The sequence below is a fragment of the Toxotes jaculatrix genome, chromosome 17 (genome assembly GCF_017976425.1).
Source record: "Toxotes jaculatrix isolate fToxJac2 chromosome 17, fToxJac2.pri, whole genome shotgun sequence".
NCBI lineage: Eukaryota > Metazoa > Chordata > Actinopteri > Toxotidae > Toxotes > Toxotes jaculatrix.
The window spans coordinates 21,111,997-21,135,739 of NC_054410.1; the positions used below are offsets into that span (position 1 = coordinate 21,111,997).

The window sequence follows — 23,743 nt, forward strand, 5'->3', positions numbered from 1 at the left end:
TTGTTTGTCTCAAAGTGTCCATGGAGTGAGACAAACACAGGTGCAACTAGCAAAAGGCTCAGCCCTATAACACCGGACTGGATCCTGTTAACCCACTTTGACCCCCTCATACTATATATGTACTATACTGGGATGTGGTCCAGGCACTTGAAACATTTATGTGATCAAACAAAACATTGCTTTTATTGATTTGTTAGTGTGCAAGGTCTACAAACAATATTAGCACCAGTTGCATTCAAAGACAGAGACTAAGAGGAAAAACAAGCATCACATATAAACTGTCTGTATTCAGGCCGCACCCATGAGCATGACTTCTATATAATCTATATAATGAGTTTTCAGCCCTGTGGTTTGACTTTTGGTTGTGGGGCTGCCCTGATTACACTTGAATCACAGCCAGTTTCTGTAATATACAGCAAAGGTACATGGGAGAAGCCTGGTGTGTGGGTTTGTGAAACATATGTTAGTACCCTACTTTTGATGTGCAAGTTCAAATTGGTTATAAAAAGTGCAACATTTTATGTTATTCCTTCTCTCGTACTGTTTGGTCTTATATGAGGTACAGCCTTGTGCAGACCTTAAGCAAACCTGTGTTGCTTTTCATGGTATTGATTAGTATTCTCTCTGCCCTTTGATCAGAGTTTGAACTTTAGGATGACCTCCCGGGCTTTGCTGTGTCTCTATACCTCAGATACTCAGCAGGGCTGGTTTACGGAGGGACAGGGACGGACTTTATAAAAGATTTGGGTAGAGGTGTTGCTGTTTTAGTCAGGACTGTGAGGGCTAACGAACACAGAGAAAAGCCCTTTCTAGAGCCCATGATGGGTTATAGGAAGCTGTGTCTGTTACTGCTGCTGAGCAGCTACACGTTGGCTCGTAAGTAGAACTCAATTTTGATCCAGAGTAACTGGATTAGGGTAAAGTTTGTATAAAATCTTAACAGCTTTTCTATGGTTTGTCATTTGGAACAAACTATTTAGTGAACTAGCTGCTGTAAAAAGTCTTTTTCTCAGCAGACGTCAAAATCTCTTCCATGAAACAGGAGTGATAGTCTCAGGGTCTTGTAAATTTGCATTCTAGCTCGCTGTGTTGACAAGTAAATGTAACAGAGCCATCACTGATGATAATGATAATACCTGTGCTATTCCTACTATGATGAGTCAAAATATGGCAGAGAAATTGATCTGACAAGTATTACTGATGTATGTACGTTGCAGGAAGACGTTGAGCTCATTACAAATGTTTTTGACTCATTACAAATGTTGGTTTACTAAGCAGACGTAGAGTGTAAACATGTATAGACTTGTTCTATTAAAACAGCTTGCCAGATTATAATGACTCAGGAGTCGCTTGGTTTTCAGCTTAACAATTTTAAATCCACTGAAAGTGTTCATCGGCACTCAGGCATTCATTCAGCAAGAGGAAGAACAACATAAAATACAAATAAATGGAGGGGAGTAAAAAAAATGCTTCCAAAAATTATGAGTGCTTGTTTTTAACAAAAAACCAAAACACTATATTTTTGGTTTCACTACCTGAATATTTTGGACAAATCACTAATGTCTATGACCTTATGTTTTGTAATCAATCATTTTTATGATCTTTCACTCTTTTTATTTTCCAGAGGAAGGCGATGACTTTAATGAACAAACTTCAACATGTCTGTGTAAGTTGATGTCTTATTTAAGAAAACCCATCAACTCAAAATCCTTTCCTGAAGACAGTAATAGGATTGTTTTTTTTTTGTTTGTTTGTTTTTTTGTACTTAAACTATTATCATTTGGAAAGTAAATTCAAATTCAAATGATTTGAATTTACAAAACCTCTGGACTTTGTCAGTTCCTGTGAGGGGCTTGACACTGTGTGTACAGTGGGTAACTGGTAAGAGCTGGGTTTGTATGGTGTGTATGTGCATAGAGGCAGATAGAGGAGGGTAAGTGATACGCTGTTGCAAGCAGACACATTGACCTGCTCACATCGATCGATGATAGCTGTGCTAAGCTAATAAAGACATGACCTGTTTTCTGGAGATAGGAAAGCAGGAGCAGGAGCTGATGAACTCTTGCTCGGTTCTGCTTAGAATCTATTCAGTACAATAGATGTTGTCCACTGTTGAGAAGTGGAGTTAGCTGCTACTGGGTCCAAAGGTCTGTTGTCAAGTGATGTGGAACGATGAGAATTTCTAATGCAAAAGGATCATAACAATCCCACAATCCTATGGGTTTAATGCAGGAACATGACCTTATCTTTAAAGGCAGTGTTGGCCTGAAACGAACTGATGGGACATTGTACATGTGGGACCAAAATCATAGAGAGGCAATATAACCATGTGATAAAATTACCTTGTTTCAGTGGCATCCAGATTCAAGGCCTCTAAGAAATATGTGTACCAGTACACCACAGAGAGCAGAAATGGTGTGGTGGGCACAGCCAATCTGAGGAACGGCCCCAAAGCGTCTTGTCAGGTACATGACTGCTTGTGTCCCACTTTGCCTGAATGTTCATATCTGAGCTCCCTCCGTGTCCCTCCACTGACCCTTTGTTTGCTGTCTGTCACGTATCTTTAGGTTGAGATCGAAGTCTCCCAAATGTGCAGATTCATCATGCACACCAGGGACTGTGCTCTCAGTGAGGTGTCTGTCATGGATCCCCAGGGCCAGCCGGTCTACAGGCAGGCTCCTGGCTCTGAGGCCTTCCGGGCTGCCATGGAAAAGTTAGTGCAAAACATTCTTCACGTGATCTGATACACAAGCAATGTCTTGACATCTCCTTTTGTTAGTTTAGACGAAAAAACAAGCTAGAAAATTTGTGGTGTCTAGGTTGACCAATGAGCAAAAAAGTCTAAAGCAGGGGTGTCAAACCTGTTCCACAAAGGGCCGGTGTGGCTGCAGGTTTTTGTTCCAACCAAGCAGCAGCACACCAGACTTGACTCATTTAATCAACTGATCTCAGTCTTCAGACAGTTGATTGGTCAAACTGTGTGCTCTTGATTGGTTGGAACAAAAACCTGCAGCCACACCGGCCCTTTGTGGAACAGGTTTGACACCCCTGGTCTAAAGAAAAGCAAAGCAAATTTAAACTGCAAATTTTATCTCAGCCTGAGGGGCAGGTCACTGTTAGCTGTTCCAAAGTCTAGATTAAAACCAGGAGCACAAATGTCATTCTTTAATCATGGCTCCCAAACGTGGAATGAAGCTGCCTGAGGAGGACTCACAAAGTATCATATCGTCTTTAAAGTTGCTAGAGTCGTTATTATTATTATAAAAATAATCACAACCAGTATTAAAATGTGAGCAGTAATAACAATAGAGCCTTGATGTTTTAAGGCCTGGCTTGGACCACTTTCATATGTGGCTATGAATTTTATAGACACAGTATATAAATAAAACAGATTTATGGCAATGCATCTTCAGTGTGAACACTTAACACTCATCTGATTTTTCTGTCGCTCTAATGTAGCAGACATTTGGTATGATGAAATGCTTATAGGAGGGACACTGGGACATTAGACCTCAGACATTTGCAGTGATTCTTTGGCACCAGCAGAATCTGGCTGTTCAGGAATGGGATGTTTTCAGGCTGCCAATACTGGAACAGAACATAAATCCTTCTGCAGTGAAACATAGTTTGAGCTTTTACTGAGTTAAATGGTCGTTTACTGCAAAATGCCACTCAGTGGTTTGTCTTCTCTTCATGCAGGAACCCTCTGAAGTTCACTGTAGAGGACATCACCAGTGTCCAGCTTTACCCTGAGACAGATGAGCCAGTCAACATCCTCAACATTAAGAGAGGAATTGTTTCAGCTCTCGTGGTGCCAGTCATAGAGGAGGAGCAGAACATCGTCATGGTGAGTGTCGACCCACAGGTACACAGGAACAGCATGAGGGTGTGGATGAAGCTGCATAATGTAAACTGTGTTGTAGCAGCAAATGGGCACATTGGCTATAGTGCAGGTGTAAAGAGAGCAAATGCAGAACCTTAAAGATAATATGAGAAGTCAAAGGAGAAGTTAATACAAGAAGTTAATAATGTCTCCTGTATTATAAGACTAATCCCTCTTTTTGTTCAGAGCACAGTGCATGGCCAGTGTTTAACCACCAACCTGGTGAACAGCGGGAAGGATATCGCCACAGATGTGACACTGTCCAGAGATCTGTCCCAGTGTGACCAGTTCTACAGCAGGGAGCTAGCCAACAGTCCCCTGGCCCTGCTGCAAAAACTGGTGAGACATGAATACCTGCCTCTACCACCTCTTTGAGAAAACATACATAACCTGAGGCTGTTTGACTCTTGAAGGATAAACCTAAGTTTAGATTATTTTACTCTTGAGTTGTAAACCTTTGGCACTTTAGGGTGTGTCTTTTACATTGATGGTATTTTATTTATTGTAATATATTTTTAATGTGACGGTTGTATTAGAATGCAGTGTAGAATGTTCTGTACATTTATATGATGGCAAAAAAAATTAACTCAACTATTACAATTGTAATGATATTGCATTAATATGGATATACTGGACTGGCATTGCAGTTGCTTTCACCTTTTGGTTAAAGATGTTCGACATGTTGGTGCATAGGCTGCCAAAATGAAAATAAATTGAAATAATTTTAGTTTTCTCAGATCTAATTTTTCCGATGACTTGATACAACATACTAATTTAACACATTGAGGATTTTGGTTTCCAGCATTACCCCATGTCGAAGCTAATCACAAGCACTCAAGACTGCAACTACCAGTTTGATAACAAGGGAAAGCACATCACAACAGCCATGTGCACAGAGAAACACATCTACCTGCCCTTCTCCCATGAGTAAGTCATCATTTGAGTTCATATCTATGTGTGTATATAAGAACACTATTATGGCTTTTGCATCACCTTCTAATCTGCCTTGCAGGGACAATGGCATGTCGTCTGTGGTGACCCAGGAGCTCAGCTTTCAAAGCTCCAAAAGGATCATCAACAGAGGATTTGGTGAGTGATCATGTCACACGTCTGCAGTGCCTGATGTCTGGATTTAGTCCACATCTCTGATTTCAAAATGCAAAATTAATGTAAACATGTGTGTACACAGATGTGAACCCTAGCCAGAGCAAGCCTCTCCACTTTGAGGACCCTGACGATAAAGCTCCAGTCCAGACGAAGGACACTGCTCTGACCACCCTGCGGGACCTTATGGCTTTGGCAGGCACAGACCAGGGTCAGAAAAGGACCAGTCTTTTCCATAAGCTGGTGTCCAGCCTGCGTGTCCTGAGAAATGAGACCCTGAGCCAGACAGTCACTGAAATGGTGGATATGTCAGGCTGGCTCACCTGGCAGGCCCTGGTCCAGTGTGGTACTCCGGAGTGCACCAGCGCCATCCTCCAGATTATCAGGACTATCGATGGGGTGTCGCTAGAGGTGGACGCTCTGGTCTACGGTCTGGGTCTACAGGCTAACCCTGACGCAGCACGTGTCAGAGATATGCTCAGCATGGCTCAGTATAAACAGAGCAGGGCAATCATGTATGCTCTGGCCAACACAGTCAAGAAGTAAGTGAAACTGGTAAATTTAGCCTTAAAAACGGTGATAGTTTTGGCACACATTTTTAAAAAATATTACTATGTATTTATTATTATATATTTAAATTGTGGAAGGCTTCTTCAATTCAAAAAAAGAAAAACAGGGCATGAAGCAACTTTTCTCTCCAATTTTGACCAAATTTGTTACTAACCCCTGTGACCACTGGAGGGAAACACTCTCAAACGCATCACACAATCTTTATCCTAACCAAAGCATCTGATTATATCTTCTCTGTGACTTGTCCACAGGTTCCATAAAGGAGACGTTACTCCAGTGGTCACAGATGTATCGAAGTTCATGGAGACACTCTTAAACGACTGCTCAGGAGAAATCCTTGATTATGACACTGACTTTCCACCTGACCCCGAAGAGATGTCCTTCCTTGTACTGAGGGTACTGATAATTATTCAGACATCTCACATACTGTAGATTTGGCTTCGCTGACAAGTCCATTCAGCTCAGGGAATCTGTCTCAGGGTTTAATACTTTTTTTTTTTCATCTCCAGGTTGTTGGTGTGATGGGTAAAGCCATGCAAGCTGTCAGCCCCAGCTTGATTTCCTCTATTTTGACATGTGCTAAGAAAAGAGACATCCCACTGTCTAACCAAAAGGCAGCTATACAGGCCTTTAGGTTAATGGACATTAATGATGAGGTACAGTAGCACACATACATTCATGCTAGTGTGTTGATGAACACAGCATGTGTTGTAAGATTTAACTGACAGCTTTGACTTTTTGACAAATGAACCTAGAGAGAACAGCAAAAAACTCAACACAGACTTAAAATAATTGAAAGCTGAGTATTGTGCAAATGTATAATATGCACATTATGTATTTTGTATTATTATGTATTTAGAGGCTGAAACCCTGCACTGTACTGGCATGATCTTGGCACCGGCTACAAGAAGCCAAATGAGTCATTTATCATTTGCTCGACCACAGGTCAGAGACGTTCTCATGGAAGTGTACAAGGACGCTCAGAGCTCCGTTGAGAAACGTATAGCAGCTTATCTGATTTTGATGAAGAACCCACATCAAACCCTGGTTAAAGACATTGTGGACAGTTTGGAGAATGTGAGAGATGAGCAGCTCAAGAGCTTTGTGGTTTCTCACCTGCACAACATCCGCAAGTCTGATGAACCGCAAATGAATCAGTGAGTAATCAGCCAGCAGTAATATAACATTACATGTACAATAGGTAGTTTGAGTCCCCAAATATAGGTTATTTTATCCATGGATTCTTAGCATATTCAAATGTCTACTTTCGTGATGAAATAGCAAATCTATGACAGAAATATCCACCAAACTGTAGACAGATAAAGCCAGTAAAGTTATTTGATAGCATGGTTGTGACACTACAGACAGACAGACAGACAGACAGACAGACAGACAGACAGACAGACAGACAGACAGACAGACAGACATGTAAACACTTAACTAAGCACTCAAAACTCCCCCTGTGGTAGTCTCTTCTACAGTAGGTGTTTCCATGACAACATTTTGCCATGATGAGGGATTTAAACTGAAGCCAAAGTAAGAATGTGCAATGGGTAAAAACAATGGCGCAGTTTAAAGTCATTTTGCCAACAGCACTTTTTTTATTTGAGAAAGAAAATAGGAATGTTGTTGTCTTGGCTCCGTGCCATCTTGATAAAAATCTTCTTTTCTTATTCCTATAGACTCAGGGAATATATTGAATTGGCCTTGAAAGATCAACCTACAAACAAGGTATTTGATGGCATGTCAGGCAATTATAAAATAGACTCTGCCTTGGGCTCAGTACAGAGCAACATCATCTTCGATGGAAGGGACACCTTACCTAAGGAGGTGATGTTGGAGACCACACTAAAAGTTTTTGACTACAACTATGACATCTTTGAGGTATGTTTTCAAGAACATATTTTTTTATGTGTGGTGAAGACACACAAATTCGCTTTGTAAAGATTTTCAAACATTCAAAATCTCCCCTTCAAGGTCAGTGTTGAAGGAACTGGATTTGAGCCTACAATCGAAGCTCTTTTTGGGGAGAAGGGTTTTTTCCCTGACTCCATCTCCAAAGTCATGTACTGGGCAGGGGACAAAGCTCAGATGCTCATGGGAGTTTTGGACAGAATCGCCCCTGACAGAGACAGAATGAAAAGACAGGTGAGATTAATTTTTAACACATCATGCATATTGTGCTTTTTTCTACTATGACATGAATGAAACATTGTCTCTCCAATTTGTCACACCACATTTTACTTTACTCCACATTAAAGTTATTAATTGTTACTGTCATTTTTTTCCCCAGTATAATAGCTTCATTTCTTTTGCATGGCCATGAACTAAACATTTATCTCTTTAGGTCCCACAGGATTTTCTGAAAGATATCATGAACAGTGTCGAGAAGCTCATGGATGACCTGCGTTTTTCTCAAGCCCCTGAGGCCATTACCTATCTTCGGCTTCTGGGAAATGAGATAGGATACCTGAAGACCAGCGATATGAGAAATATGGCTGGGACTCTGTCCATGTACTACTATGTTTTCACCCAGATGCTACCATTTAAGGTTAGATCTATTGTTGCCTGACATGAACACTGCTAGAGAAATACATGGAGAAACATATGTCTTTGCACATCCTGAAAAATATCAAGGCGTGTTGCTGTAAAATTACTTCAGTTTAAAAATATTATCTTGACAAAAAACAAGACTGATGCATATTGATCACACACCAGTCTAAGAATATGCTAGCAGCTCTGTGATGCTGCATGTATATGCACAGCAGAGCTTTGTGCATCAACAGCAATGCAATGTAATTCTGAAGTAGGTTATATTTACATCTTAACGTAACATGCTAATATTTGGTGATTAGTGATAAACACAAAATACAGCTGAGGCAAATGGGAATGTCATTAGTTTTGATGATATTTGGTCATAAACCAAAGCACTGGACAAACTGACATTTTGAAAAGATGATAATACTCAAGGGAAAGACAATTAATGTTGATGGTTAGATTGTGTCTCACAACAATCTACTGTATGATATCGCCTGGCTACCTCAGAAGGTAGAGCAGGTCTGCAGCTCCTCCCGCAAGATTGAGTGGTTGAATGGTTGAAAAGACTAGAAAAGTGCTATATAAATGCAGTCCATTTACCATTTTACCATCTCTTCTGCTTGGCCTGATTTTATTACCATTTATAAAACCAAAATTCGATAGTGGACTTCCATATTGTCACTACCCATGGTTTAATTGCAACTCAACTGAAAGTGAAATATTCACACAACCTGTTTGTTTTCTTTGCAACAGGCCTTTTTTAAAATGATATCTAGCACTGAAAACGAAGTCTTCGCCCACTACATTTTCATGGAGAATGCCTTCTCCCTACCCACTGCCTCAGGCTTCCCTCTGAGGTTTTCACTGGCCGGGGTGTTTGCACCTGGTGTCAAAGGAGGCCTGACTCACTCAGGTCCTAACAAAATGGTATGTTAGCTTCTCTTGAGCAAATTTTACATGTAAAATAAAATTATAATTTTATGTGTCCCCTCTGAATTGCTGCTTACAGCTTTTCCGTTGTATCCTTCTCCCTGCAGACTGACCTGTTGTTCATGCCATCAGTTGGGCTGGAATTCATTACTCAGATGGGTGTACATATTCCAGACTATGTGGATGCTGGTCTTGAAATGCACACAAATATGTACCATGAGAGTTCCCTCAATGCTAAGTTCACCATGAACAGAAACCAGATGAAACTGTCCATACCAGCTCCAAAGTCAAGAACTCAGTTGCTCAGCATTAGGTCAGTGATACCTGTGTCAAATGATACAGAAGTCTTTCAATGCTTGCTAGTTTCATGTTGTCTTCTCCCAGTCTTCATAAATCTAATTTCTCTTGTAACATAGTAACAAGCTGCTGTCAGTCTCCGCTGGTCAAGCAAAAATAGTTCCATCACTGGTGGAGGACCGGACTGACTCAACTGACTGCCAGCCCCTATTCAGTGGTCTGAAATTCTGCACAATAATGCGTTACTCCAATGCTACTTCCATGGACCAGGCCCCATATTACCCTCTGACTGGAGAAACCAGGTAAGAGGAAGCTACATCAGCAAATCTGATTTGAAAACCATTGGTTGAGTCTTTACAATTTGTGTTTTAAATAGTTACTTTAATAGGCTGATATTTGAATTACTCTAATGGAGTACTCAATGGAGTAACAGATATAAACAGAGAGCCATATTTAATAAAACATGTTTTTCACACAGGTTTGCAGTGGAAATCCAGCCCACAGGGGAAATTTCAGAGTACACTGCCACCATCACTGATGAAACGCTCAGAGAGGGTAAAAGGGGTCGTCATAAAGTGGATTTTCTGAAGCTAACCCTGAAGGCAGAAGGTATTCTTATAAGATAATGTTTGTGTGTGTGTGTTTGTGTGCATGTAAATGTGAATTGGCCATCCAATAACCACAGACTTTACTTAATTATAATTATACCATGCCATTAAAACATGGATTGAATGTAAAAAATGTAATTGAACATAATGCTGGGTTTTGCATAATTTGGTATAGGTATGGAGTTGAACTGTAATGGTCAAGAATTAATGAATATATACAATGAGATCAGGCCCATATTTATGCCTGCGCTCTTTCATATGTAAGGGTATATTAAGTGCATTTGTCACCCCTGACATTAATATTAAGCACCTGTCTTAACAGATCTTCCACCAGTTGCCACAGATAAACACTGACTAATGAGTTTAACATCTGTCATTACTAGGTGATGATTCAACAGAGGCCACTGCATCTGTGAAATACAACCGCAATAAGAACATTTTCACCACCGAGGTTGTCATTCCTGACTATGATGTGGAAGCAGGCATCAAGCTGGCTGTGACTGACAGTGATCATAAAGGAAAGAAGATGCGAGGTATCACCATTGATGTTACCAACAGGAACATCCCACAGCTGACTCTTGTTGGACGCACAAGGTACATATTTCTGCAAACAAACTTTTAACACTTTATCATGCTGAAGTTTCAACTGTGCTGCCTGGTTTCTTTATACTAGTTCTTTTTAGCAAGGAAGGAGTGGATGAGAAACATCCTGGGAAAGGCAAGTAATAACCAAATCAGGGTGCATTTGTAGCAACCTACATGTCTTTTATTTAAATGTAGACTCAACATGATGAAGGATGCCATGCTACAACTCCAAATGGTCATTCCCTCTCTGAAAACTGATGCATCCGTCACTGCAACCCTGAGGAAGGATGAAGATGTGCTCATGGACTTAGAGACTGCCATCAACCTCCCCGAGACATCCTACCAACAGAGAGCTTTGCTCAAATATGGTAACTGTCAGCCATCAGTCACACCAGCCACATAAAGAAAATGGATTTAGAACATTGATTCATTTGTATATTTGCGGGTGCATTTGGACTTTTTCTTTACAGATGATGATAAGTTTGAAGTGGAATTGAAATCAGACCTGAATTCAGAGATTCAGAAACTGATACCAGATATGGGGGATTATCATGGGCGGCTGCAACAGCTAATTGATGATATCCTGGACCAGAAAGTGGCAAAAACTGACATGAAACTCCGTCACATTGTCACCAAAGGAATTGAGGTAGTGCTTTTACATTTGACATTTTATTTATAACCTTCTTCACAGAGCTTGTTCTTTCCGAGCTGTCTATTACTTAGCATGATATTTCAAAAACTAAATTTAGGTGAAAGGTCAGAATCAATACAGTAAAACCAGAGATATAATCTTTCTTATTATTCTTCTTCCTTGTAAAAACCTGGAACCTACAGTCCCACATTGCAACCTGACTACTGACAGTTTAGTCAGAGATTCAGGTGTGTTATGCTGGCAGTGTTGAATGTAGCCTTAGGCCTCTAGCCTAAAGCAGAGATGAGGAGTGGGCTGCAGAACTTTGGTTAGCTTAAACCTCCACACCTTCAGATTTTTATGACTTTTAGTCCTCAGCCCCAAACAATGCTGATCCAATGCTGACACCTTGAGGACTTTCATTAGGCTTCATGCAGCTTGCTCTGGAGCCACAAAAGGCTTTGTACAACTTTTTTCATATGTCTTCCTCCTCAAGACCTGTAAACACACTTTGATATGCAAAATTGGTGGAATTCCCCTTTAATTCAAGTTTTTCCACACAACATAACCCTAAAAAAAAAAAAAAGTGATAACATGACATAATTTGCCATAAATACCAACTCTGAGTCCATTTACAAAATTTTGACTGCAGGTGGTGCTACAGGAACATAATATCTAACTCAGTGGTCATGAGTCTAACATATCCTTTCACAAATCCATACTCTTTAGAGCAGAAAGGCATCGTACAAAAATAAGCATCATTCTCTCTCACTATGTGTATTTTGATTCCAGATCCAGGTGGGGATTAAAAGCTTCTAAAAATTCTCTAGTGGTAAATGAACAAAGTGAGGCTTGACAGAGGTGAAAACTCTCTGAGTGCTTTCAAACTTCACAGTTTCTGTTTAAAGTGAGATTTAATTTATCGTCATGTCACCCTGAAGGCAGGTAATATATGGCTGGACAAATTAACAGCACACATGCCCTATCTTGCAAACCTGCGAAGTAAGAGGAGCATCTCTGATCTCACCTTGCCAGCTCTGCCTGAGAAACTGTTTCTACAGTCGTAAGTATTTAATATCGAATTTAAGAACATTATTTGCAGTCAAGTATTTATGGGCATAAACCCTAGCTCAACATTTCAGCTATACTAGTTATTCTGTCCACCAATTGTCTGTCCATGTTTAGTTTGTTAACATGTTTTTGGAATCATACTGATTATGCTTTTTTTTTTTCACCTTAATAGTGATAGCTTGTTCCGATACCAGTTCAACAAGGAAAAGATGGCCATCTCACTTCCTCTTCCACTTGGAGGCAAAAACTCAGAAGAACTGAACATTCCGACCACTTTGTCTATTCCTGTCATAGATTTACCAAGAATAGGCCTATATGTCCCTGCCAAAAAGTATCCACTACCATCCATCACTATACCACCTTCTTTGGATTTCACTATACCCCTTCTCGGCCTGGCTGAAGTGTCCACCAAGATCGACAGCAACTTCTACCATTGGGAAGGGTCCATCTCTGGGGGCAACAACACTGTCGATGTCCCCAGCTACATTGCACAGTACAAGGCCATGGCTCAATCACCTCTCGACCTCTTGTCATACAAGCTTGAAGGTAAACATCCTTTTAAAATGCAAATACTTAAAAGCTAATGAATAACGCGGTGGGCTTTTATTAAGATTTTGAAGTCTTTGTGTAGTTTAGATACTGATAGTTGGCTTCTATCTGAAAATATGAGCTCTTAGAGCACATAGCAAGAGTTCTAGCAAGGGTTTTTAATAATGTGCAGCAACTAATGTTTTGACATAGAGCATGTGTTCAAAGCTTATTCTGCATCTTTACCTGTGACCAGATACTGATAATGGTATCATTTCTTTTTGTCCATGTCAAGGAACTGGGATGGTGACAGGAAGAGCTGATGATAATCTCAAATATCTTCTGAATAGTTCTTTCAGCCATAGCCTCATTGACACAAGCTTCAGTGTCTCAGAAACATTAAGAGTTACAAACAAATTCAATGCAAAAGCCAACTACAAGATTGAAGCCTCAAGTCCAATAGGCCTGCAGGCCTCTATCTTTTACTCTGCTCAGTCAACTTCCACTTTAGATTCAGATGAAGTCTCAGGAGATGGCACCATGGATGGATTGCTTAATATAGGTTCATTCCACACCAATACCTCTTACACCCACAGCTACAATCTGCGTCCACTAGATAGAGAGGGAAGAGGTGAGTCCACCCTGCACTTCAACTCGCCACTCATCCAAGTTCACAACATAATCCACGGTGTCTACGCAAGCTCTGAGTTGAACATTGTGTCCAAAACCAATGTCCAGAAGGACCTCCTCAAGCATGTAGCAGAGCTCAAGTTTAAAGATGCACAACTGACCCTAAAATGCAATGCTATTGCCGCACTCATGGGTAAAGCACTCAATAACAAAGTTGAACTTGGAGTGTCCAGCCATATGGCCATCCTCCAAATTGAGTCACAGGCAGATGACAACACAAATAGGGCATACTCACTTATATCAGGATCTCTGGATTCAAATGGGCTTGAGCTAAACTCTGAGGGTTCCATTACTTTTGACACAGGTCGTGGACTGCACAAAGCTTCTGTTATGGTTGGCAGAAATGGACTGACAACAAGTGGAACTAACAGCATTCAGTGCAGCCCGGTGACTATGGAGAATATCTTCAACGGTGCCATGGACAGTACTGGCGCATCCCTGTCTTCCAGGACCAAAGCAATGGCTGAGGAGAGCCGAGGAGAGCTGAACATTGAGGGTAAAGTCACAGCTGTGGAAGCGTCTTTGAATGGTGTCCTCAAGGGCTATGCATATGATGCAACCACAAGAAACAACATGGATATTACACTGAACCGTAGGGCTCTGACCTTCACTAGCAATACAATGGGAACACTGAAGCAGATGAAAACAGAAAATAGCCACGCGCTGACCCTCACTCTGTGGACACTGGCCCTCCGCTCCAAGACTAATAACTTCATCTGTGAAGATATTTACTACAAGCAAGATACCAGAATTGATATGAAGCCATTTATTATGTCATTTGACATGACAAATGACCTCAAGTTTTATGACGTCAGTTTGAACAATGAAGGTCACATGAAGCTTGAGCCAGTTAAGGTGGATCTCAGTGGAAGTATGAATGTAGCTTATGGAGTAGAACACAACATCAAACATACCTACGAACTCACCTATGATGATCTGGCTGGTTCAATGAAATACAGCACATCTGGAAATGTAATGAATGTCCAGTTAAGTCACATTTGTGAACTGGAATTTGCTGGACTTTCCGCAAAGTCAAACTGTGAAGCACGGATAAATTCTGAGCCTCTACGTTTTGACAGCACCATTCGCATCATGGCACTGCCTTTCAGCCTCAATATTGATGCTCTTGTCAACAGTGATGGAGAAATTAATCTACACGGCAAGCACACTGGACAGGTGTATAGCAAGTTGTTGGTTAAAGCTGAGCCCTTAGCTCTTGCATACTCACATGACAGCCGGATATCAACCACACATATGCTTCCAAGTGGGGAGTCTTCCACTAATATACACAACAAATTTGATGGCCTTTTGGCACCAAGTGACCAATATCTGACCTGGAAAGTAAAATCTAACCTGAACAACCATGCTTATAACCAAAACATCAGCACTTACAATAATCCTGAGAAGATTGGATTTGAGTTTTCAGGAGGAATATTAACAGACATTTTCAGCAAACTGAGCAAAGGCAAAAGATCACTACCAGAAATACAAGAATTCAGTATGGCTGGTTTCCTCAAGTATGACAAGAACAGTGATTGTCATATCATTGAGATCCCATTCATCGAGAGCCTTCCTGCTGCTTTTGAGAGACTCAAGAACACTCTTGTACAAGCCTTGGAATCACTACAACAGTTCATTAACAATTTAGATATTAACCAGCTAATCTCTGACTTTAGAGTCAAATTAGATCGGCTACCAATGCAAATAAGGGATTTCATGGAAAACATGGACTTGCAGAACAAAATGAATCAAGTAAAAGCAAAACTTGATTATTTGATTGGTGAGTTTTCTATAACACTTGATGACTTGGAGCGTGTGATGAATAACTTGAGCAAGAACTTGGAAAATACAGTGATGGATATTGCCATCAAAATTAGAGACTTCATCCATACAATTGAAGACTACCTCAAGGCCGGACACCTTTCCATGAAGATAACCAATGTACTTTCAATGATTGGAAATCAGCTTCAGGCCTTTGATGAGAAGTATGAAATCAAGCAGTCACTTGTCAAAGCACTTCATGCCATTGAGGACATCATCAGGCAGATTGATTTACAGAAGCTCACAGAAAGCAGTGCTGCGTGGCTGCGAGAGCTTGATTCTAAATATAGAATATTGGAAAAAATCAAAGACAGTCTATCTGAAATTAAACAGATGATTGAGAACTTCGATGTCAAAATGTTTTTCCAAGACGTAAAGGATTACCTTGTCTCAACTGATTTGGCCGCATATGTTGAGCAGCTTTCATATAAAATACCCTCTTCAGAGATAACAAGAGTGATTGAATCTATGAATGACGTTATTGTCAACTGGATCGATGAATATGAAATCCCCAACAAACTCAATACTGTATATTTCTATATTAGGGATCTACTTTTAAAATACAACCTGGATGATAAACTCAAAGAATTAATGGATCAAATAGTAATTCTCATCAAGGAATTCAAAATTGAAGCGACTGTGCAGTCAGTGGTAAATGCGCTGAAATCTATCAACTTTGAAGTTTTTTATGACAAAATGATGCAACTTCTGCACAATGTGACAAGCCAACTCAGAGTAATTGACTTTAAGGAAAGCATTGATGACCTTAATGAACAAATTTCTTCAATGGTGAAGTCAATGAAGGAGTTTGACTACAACGCATTTATTGATGAGACCAACAAGAAGATTGCTGGACTAGTAAATTATATAAATGAGCAGATTAAAACCTATGAGATCGTGCAAAAGATTGAGGCTGTAAGGGAATTTTGGAGAGAGATCCAAAACTCCATCTTTTCATATTTGGATAAACTCAAAAACACAAAGGTGGCGGATGCTCTAAAGAAACTGAAGAATGTGATAGACACTACCTTTTACAATGACATTAGGTTGAAAGCACAGGATATCCTTGAGGACATGAGACAAAGAATCCTTGACATGGATATCAGAGATGAAATGTACATTCACCTCAACAGAGCAAGTGAATCCTACAGCAATATGGTTACCTACATTTCTGTGCAATTCAACCAACTGATAGAGAAGATTAGAGAGGTGGCCAAGAACAACAAGATCATCACCCAGATCCAGGAAGTTGTAGATGGAGTTCTGGTCACACTGAAAAGAGCAGAGATTGAAGTTGGCACTTTTAATGTACCTCTCACTGACCTTGTCATTCCAGCATTTGTAGTCAACCTGAACAAACTGCAGGAAATCACCATCCCAACTCAAATTTCAGTCCCTGAGTTCACCATTCTTAACTCCTACACAATCCCTGCCTTTGTCATAGACTTTGATGATATCAAAGCAAAGATAGTTAAGATCATAGATGACATCAGAGAATTTGAGATCAAAATGCCTGACCCAGAGGAAATCTTTGGTGACCTTAAAGTTCTCTACCTATCCGAACTACCAGATCTCACATTCCCAGAAATAACTCTTTCAGAAATAAAATTCCCAGCCATTAACATCCCCAAATTAAATCTGAAGGACTTTGAAATCACAATCCTTTCAATCCCAGAGATCACAGTGCCGGAGGTTCCCAGTGACATTTGTATCCCAATTTTTGGAAAACTCCATGGAGAATTTAGAGTGTACTCCCCACAGTACACTCTTGTCACCACAGGGAAGATTGAGAACTCAACATCCACACCAAAAAACCCACAATTTACAGCCACCATTATTTCTAAAGTCACGTCACCCATTGAACCCCTTGAATACACCTTTGAAGCCACTGCTCAGCTGGCAGCTCCCAGAATGAAGAAGTTGCTGTTTACAGAAACAGTGAAAGCCACACATATGGCCTTGTCCATTGATCATGAAGGATCCTTATTGCTCACAGGCTCTTCTGCTGAGGCTTCTGCCAAGACTACCACCAAGGCCACGACCCAAATGTACACAGCAGACTTGGTCAATAATATGGCACTTACATTGAAGAGTGGAATCTCTGCGGCCATAGACACAACCTACAATCACAACTTGGACATCCCCTCATTTGACACTTCAAGTCAGGCATCAATAAAACAGAATATAGCAGCCAAAATGGAATCTGGCAGAATTACTGTGGCCAGTGAAACTACTGGTAATGGAAAGTGGTCCATTAAAGATTACTCTGATGAAGGCACACACAGAAGCAATACAGAATTCACCATTGATTTTAACACTGTCAAGTTAACTTTTGTTGGAGAAACAGACTGTAAGGCTTTGAAATCGAAGCAAGAACTGACTGCTGAATCAGTGACCTTAAGCCATATAACTGTTAAAGCAAGATGTGAAACTGAAGCGCCATCTGTCAAGAAAAGTCTCATGGTTTTAAATGGAGAGACACATATTGGAGACTTGAAAGTTGCACTAACAGCCTCACATGATGCTGAATTCACCGGAAGTCTGACTGGATCAGTGTCCAACTCATTGGAATTCATGGTGCATCCATTTGAAATTTTGCTCGATGTTAAGAACAAAGTAAATTCAAAGGTTTTCCTCCCCCTGAAACTCACTGGTAAGGTGGATCTCATGCATGATTATGGAGTCATGCTAAACTCTGAGAAGCAGCGTGCTTGTTGGTTTGCTTTGGCAAGATTCAATCAGTATAAGTACATTCACAACTTCACAGCAGAAAACAATGAAGTAGATATGTTCTTTCACTCATCAGCTAATGGAGAGGCTAATCTGGACTTTTTGACCATTCCTCTCTCTATCCCAGAGATAACCGTGCCTTATCTTGAAATTAAAATCCCTGAGGTCAGGCACCTCTCTCTGTGGGAACAAGCTGGATTCAAAACCTTGCTTACCACCCCTCAACAGTCATTTGATATGAACATGAAGCTTCATTACTACAAGAATCCTGAAATGCACAGTTATGAATTATACCTTGAACCAATGTACAGTACAATCAGTGACAACGTTAACATCATCCACGCTCAATTTGAACAATATAGAGACAAAGTAATTGCACTTCTAAAAGATTCGTACAATCAAGCAAAGTCACAGTACATCAAACACAAAATTGACACTTCTAACCTGCCTCCTAGAATCTTCACCGTCCCTGGATACAAAATACCCGTACTGGATATTGACGTTTCTGCTTTCAGGGCAGAGATGCCGGCTTTTAGCTATTTTGTTCCTAAAGAGGTCAGTACGCCAAGCTTCAAAATTCCAGCTCTGGGTTTCTCTGTGCCATCCTATACGCTTGTGCTACCCTCTTTGGAGTTTCCTGTCATCCATGTTCCAGAAACCTTAAGTGAAATAAAGCTGCCCATTTTCACACTACCAGCCATTCAGAACGACATTGCAATTCCAGCCATGGGTAACACAACTTTTGACTTCTCCTTCAAATCCACTGTGATTACCATCAGTGCAAATGCTGGTCTTTTCAACCAGTCTGACATTGTTGCTCGGTTTGGCGCTTCCTCAACATCTGTGTTTGTCATTTTAAATGGAAAAATTGATGGCACCACTAGTTTGACAAGGAAGAGAGGAATAAAACTGGCTACTACTGTGTCCATGGAGCACAACAATGTGGAAGGAAACCATGAATGTGCTGTTAGTCTCACCAAAAGGAGCATGGAAGCTTCTGTTTCTAACACTGCAAAAATCAATCTGCCCTTCCTCAATCTAGAATTGAGTCAGGAACTCATCGGAAATACCAAGACCAAGCCAAATGTTGCTTCCAAGAAAAAACTAAAATACATTTTTAACATCCCTCTGATTGAGTCTGTAGGTAAAGGAAACCTTGATATAAACTGGGCATTAGAGGCACTTTCTTCCTATGTGTCACTGGAGACCTCTACCCAAGGAAAGTCAGACATAACAATAATGGGAGGTAGTAATTTTTCTGGAGATCTAGAGAATGAGGCAAATTTCTACCTTAATGCCAATAACCTGCGTTCAACTGTTAGGACTGTCTTAAACTCAATTATAAACAAACAGGAGAAACAAAAACGAAGCTCAAACAATAACATCTTCCAGTTTGACCTGAATAAGAACTTGGCTCTGGAGGTTTCCTTGCGGCGCATTTTTGCAACAGTTGATTACGTGAGCAGTAACAATTTTGATTCAGCATCTTTCAACACAAATGGAAGGCACATTGTTAAAGGAGAACTAGATTTTGTTCCTTTAACAACCTTCAAGACCACACTGAACATTGATGCAAGTCAGCCAAGTAGTTTGGGTTATGCAGGACTCATTCAGAGCATCAACCTTGGCATCAACTCAGAGAAGCAGTCATTCGCCTGGAGTGGTAAGGAACAGCTGGCATCTCTCATCCATGCCTGTGATTTATTAATGTCCAATGATGAATCTCAGGTACGCATGGATTTTACTGGATCAGTGGAAGGCCACCTAGCTTTCTTGAAGGCAGTTGAGCTTCCTGTATATCAGAAGACTCTCTGGGATGTGCTCAAGTTTGATGAGGTCACAAATATGGACAACGTACAATTTCTTAACATGTCTTACAGCATTGCATACATAAAAGCTATGGATGGCCAGGAGTATGCAATACCATCTAAACTATTTGAAAATGGGATCATTTTTAGCATCCCTGAGATTAGGATTGCTGTGCCTTCCTGGGTGGAAGAAATTCCACACTCCATAAGGAACATAGACATGCGATTTGAAAACTCTGATGTCCCTGATTATATCACTCTTCCCCCTGTAATCTCAATACCGGCCTTTGATTTGCCATTTACCAACTTGCACGTGGAACCCTTTACAATTGATCCAAGGAACCTTAACATCCCTAAGGTGATCACCACTATGGCCTTTGAAGTCATGCTGCCTGGTTTGCCAACAATCTCAGTACCCAGTTATGATATTAATACAGAGTATCTACAGGGGAAAATGTCTTTCCTTTCATTCAAGATGCCACAGTATGAAATCACAGTCTCATCTTTCACCCTGCCAAAATCTTTTACCATTGGAGAGCATACCATCAGTCTAAATGAAATTGCAAGCCAGATTTCAAACTTTGAACTTCCAAACATTGTCATTCCAGAACAAAAAATTGAAATCCCTGAAATTGCCCTACATCTGCCTTCAAGTGTGTTTATCCCAGTTTTTGGTGCCCTCAATGCCACTCTTATAATTTCCTCCCCTATTTATAATGTGTCAACAACTGCCAGCCTGGAGAAAAAGGACTCTAGCCTTGTAACTTCACTGAACTCCTGGTGCACTTCTACCATGACCTTCTTGTATTATTCCCTCTCTGGTAAGACTGGCACACACTCTTTGTGAATTACTAAGACATTGTAATATATACATATAATAATATTTTATTTTGCTTACGTCTGCTCAGGCACTGCAACCTTTGGATATGATAATGGAGTTATCAATCTATATGGGAAGTGCAACTTGAATCACAATGATGTAAATGTGGACTGGCAACATGTTTTGACACAAAACCTGAGGTAAGTGTATACAATATATTACATTATATTTAGTGCTTCTTTACTTTATTTGCTTCATTTAATCTCTGTGGAAGCCAGTTTCCAACAGCAACATGACTAGGTTAAAACCTAGTAAATAGCTGGACTGTGTGGGGCCAATATGTGAAATTGAGGGTGTAGTTGAAAACTGATGTGAAGCGCTGTAAACAACTACCATCGATGGAAAGTTGCTGGCAAAAGTAGCAAAGGTTCAACAAGTCACTAGATGTGTAACTTGCTGCTTTTTGAAGTCTGAAAAGTCAGTAAATCTACTGCCTGTAAGCGCCTCCCTGATGACCTAATAGACAGTGTTTGTGCCAATTTATTTTGAAAGAGCAACAGCCAGTGGGGAAACTAACACTCTGCTGGCCAACCAATAGTGGAACTTTTTATCTTTTTCATTTCTTTTACTGGTGGAAAAGGGCTTTGATCCCTAATTTGCAAATAGCCGGGGAAAACCAAAATGCAAACACAAATATGTGGTTGTGTAAATTCAGTATGGAGGTGTTTTAAACTGTTTGATAATTCATATAAATACATTTATTTTTTCCCAGGATGAAACGCCAAACCCCTCTGCCTGATTCTATGTAAGATTTTTTTTCTTAGAGGCTGAATTTCGGCATATTTCACTCAAAAGAGTTTTCACTCATTGGTTGGACAAATGCTAGAATACCTCTACTACCTGTGTTTCTGTTTTATAGGGAGTCTCGTCATACTCTCAATGTTGACATCACAAGCCGAACATTCGCTGATGTGAGCTTCCGCTTTGCTTCCCGCAAAGATGGCATCACTGCATCGATGTCCTCTCCATCAGCTGGTTTCCTTGGACTGCATTTTCAGCGAAAGTCTCCATCACAGCTGTATGGAAAACTGTTCAGTCGCTACCTGGTAACTCTTTAAGCTCTTTGATTTGCATATTGTTGTCAACTGCAAATAATTTCTACATTTACAGGAGGTTGCTTTTATATATAGTGCAACTTGACACCGTTTTAACTATTATTCTTCTTGATTTCTTCCATCAACTTCAGTCTACTCCCGGAAAGGACACTGATGTTTTAACTGCCAAAGCCACATTGAGAAACTCTCAGAAGTTAATCTTACAGATGGCTTGGAATTGGGACTTTCTCCATGATGTGATTGAAGGGACCAAGGACAGAGTTCCTTCCATGACCAGTGCTGTGCTTCAATTCATTAACAAGTATCACACTGCCCACTTTGGCTTTGACCTCAAGCGTGGTGGCACGAAGCTGAAAAACACAATGTCTAATGTCATAGAGAGAGCCTATCATGAGGTTCCTATGTCCTTTAATACACTACAGAGTTCAGTCCAACACTTTGGGGATCAAGGAAAAGACATGTACAGGAAGGCTTCTGACAGCGTGATGTCCATGAGTGCACAGGATGTTGTAGACAGTTTGGCTCACGAGGCTAGACAAGTCTTGACACGTAGTGAAGACCAGGTTTATGTCTTGCTAGATGCAGTAGTGCAGTTCTTGAACGACACAAAATTTACAGTGCCTGGAGCAGATAAGAAGTTCTCAAGCCTGGAGATGTTCCAGCGAGCTCGTCGGTCTGGATCAAGGGCAGCTGAGAGAGTGATCCAAAGGTTTGCCAGCCTCATGGAGGAGATTTCTAGATTACTCAGGGGAATCAAGTTCACCATACCTGGAACTGATGTTGCTGTTAATGGAAATAAGATCATTGATGAACTGAAATTTTCTACAACATCTTTAATTGATCAGCTAAGACAGTCACTGAGCAGGGGGTTCAGTGTGCTTCACAAAACAGTTAATAACCTCTTCCAGGCGATAGCTGAAAAAAGCCAGAATTTTATCACCTACCTAAAAAATCGAAACGTTGAAATTTCTTCTCAAGTTGATGTCACCTATGCAGAAGTTCTGCAGTCTTCAAAACAGCACATTGATGAGGCTAAGAGACATATGGTTAAGTATAAGGACCTTACCAAACTGAAGATTCAAGAGGCTCATAATGCTTTAAGTATGGAGAGTGTAAATAACAATACTAAGGAGTTTATCAGTATTTTGCAGTCACATCTCTATGGAGGACTTAATGAAAGTGTAGACCTAATGAGAAGGGCATCCCAGAGCACAGCACCGTACATTAGAGTGAGCAATAAAAAGACTGACATTGAAATCCCTTTACCCTTCTTTTGGAAGTCTTTCAGCGAATGGCCAACGCAATCCAGACAGTGAATCATCCATCACTTGATATCATGGTTTTATAATGGCTGAACAGGTTTGGATGTCTGTGTGCAAAAAGTGGCTTTTTGTTTGATGCCAATAAACATTTGTTTTACTAACATGAAACCTATACTAGTTTTTCCAGATGTAATATTTCTTTAAATTTGACAAGTTACACAATGATGACCTGCCAGTGTTTAACATGTACTGAAAGATGCTGTTGGATGATGGTGTTCAATTAAACAATAATGAAGATGGATTTTTGTGTTTGTCATACTGTCTCAACATTTCTGCATAAACAAAATTATGAGATACTGTAATTTCCACTCACTCTTTTGCACTTGCTGTTCTTTAGTGTTTTCCTAATACTCAGGTTCGTGTCACTGACTGAACAGAATAGAGTACATAACAGAATAGATTTATTCAGGTCATTTAATTTTTATTTTTACTTTTACTTTAGGCTTGATTGCCAACTCAGAAAGGTGTGGCTCTAGTCGCCCAGGTGCTCCCAGATCTCCAGGTCCACTGCCTTTATCTGACAGTCATAGTTACCACTGAAGTATTGAAGTTTAAGCAGTCAGTTCAAGTCCAGTGAATAACCTTAAATGGTACAAGGGAATGCCAGGAGTATGTTGTGCTGCTGAATGAGTCACACATTTAGATTCAATTAAGGATTTAAGATTTCATGATTCCTTTCTTTCTTTCTTTCT

The 23,743-nt window shown here is 40.3% G+C and overlaps 1 protein-coding gene across 1 annotated transcript; it reads left to right on the forward strand.

The window, feature by feature from the left end:
• The first annotated feature begins 730 nt into the window (after positions 1-730).
• On the forward strand, positions 731-23,286 carry apoba (apolipoprotein Ba). Its single transcript, XM_041060524.1, has 29 exons — positions 731-876; positions 1,625-1,666; positions 2,353-2,465; positions 2,568-2,713; positions 3,700-3,847; positions 4,070-4,222; positions 4,686-4,810; positions 4,896-4,972; positions 5,073-5,529; positions 5,809-5,953; positions 6,067-6,213; positions 6,503-6,714; positions 7,240-7,441; positions 7,535-7,705; positions 7,905-8,108; positions 8,849-9,022; positions 9,133-9,338; positions 9,442-9,624; positions 9,801-9,931; positions 10,314-10,524; positions 10,711-10,883; positions 10,986-11,161; positions 12,088-12,209; positions 12,390-12,763; positions 13,041-20,615; positions 20,703-20,814; positions 21,387-21,419; positions 21,534-21,720; positions 21,861-23,286. Exons 1-29 carry the CDS (start codon positions 819-821, stop codon positions 23,043-23,045), a joined length of 13,242 nt encoding a protein of 4,413 aa, XP_040916458.1. The 5' UTR covers positions 731-818; the 3' UTR covers positions 23,046-23,286.
• The last annotated feature ends 457 nt before the right edge of the window (positions 23,287-23,743 follow it).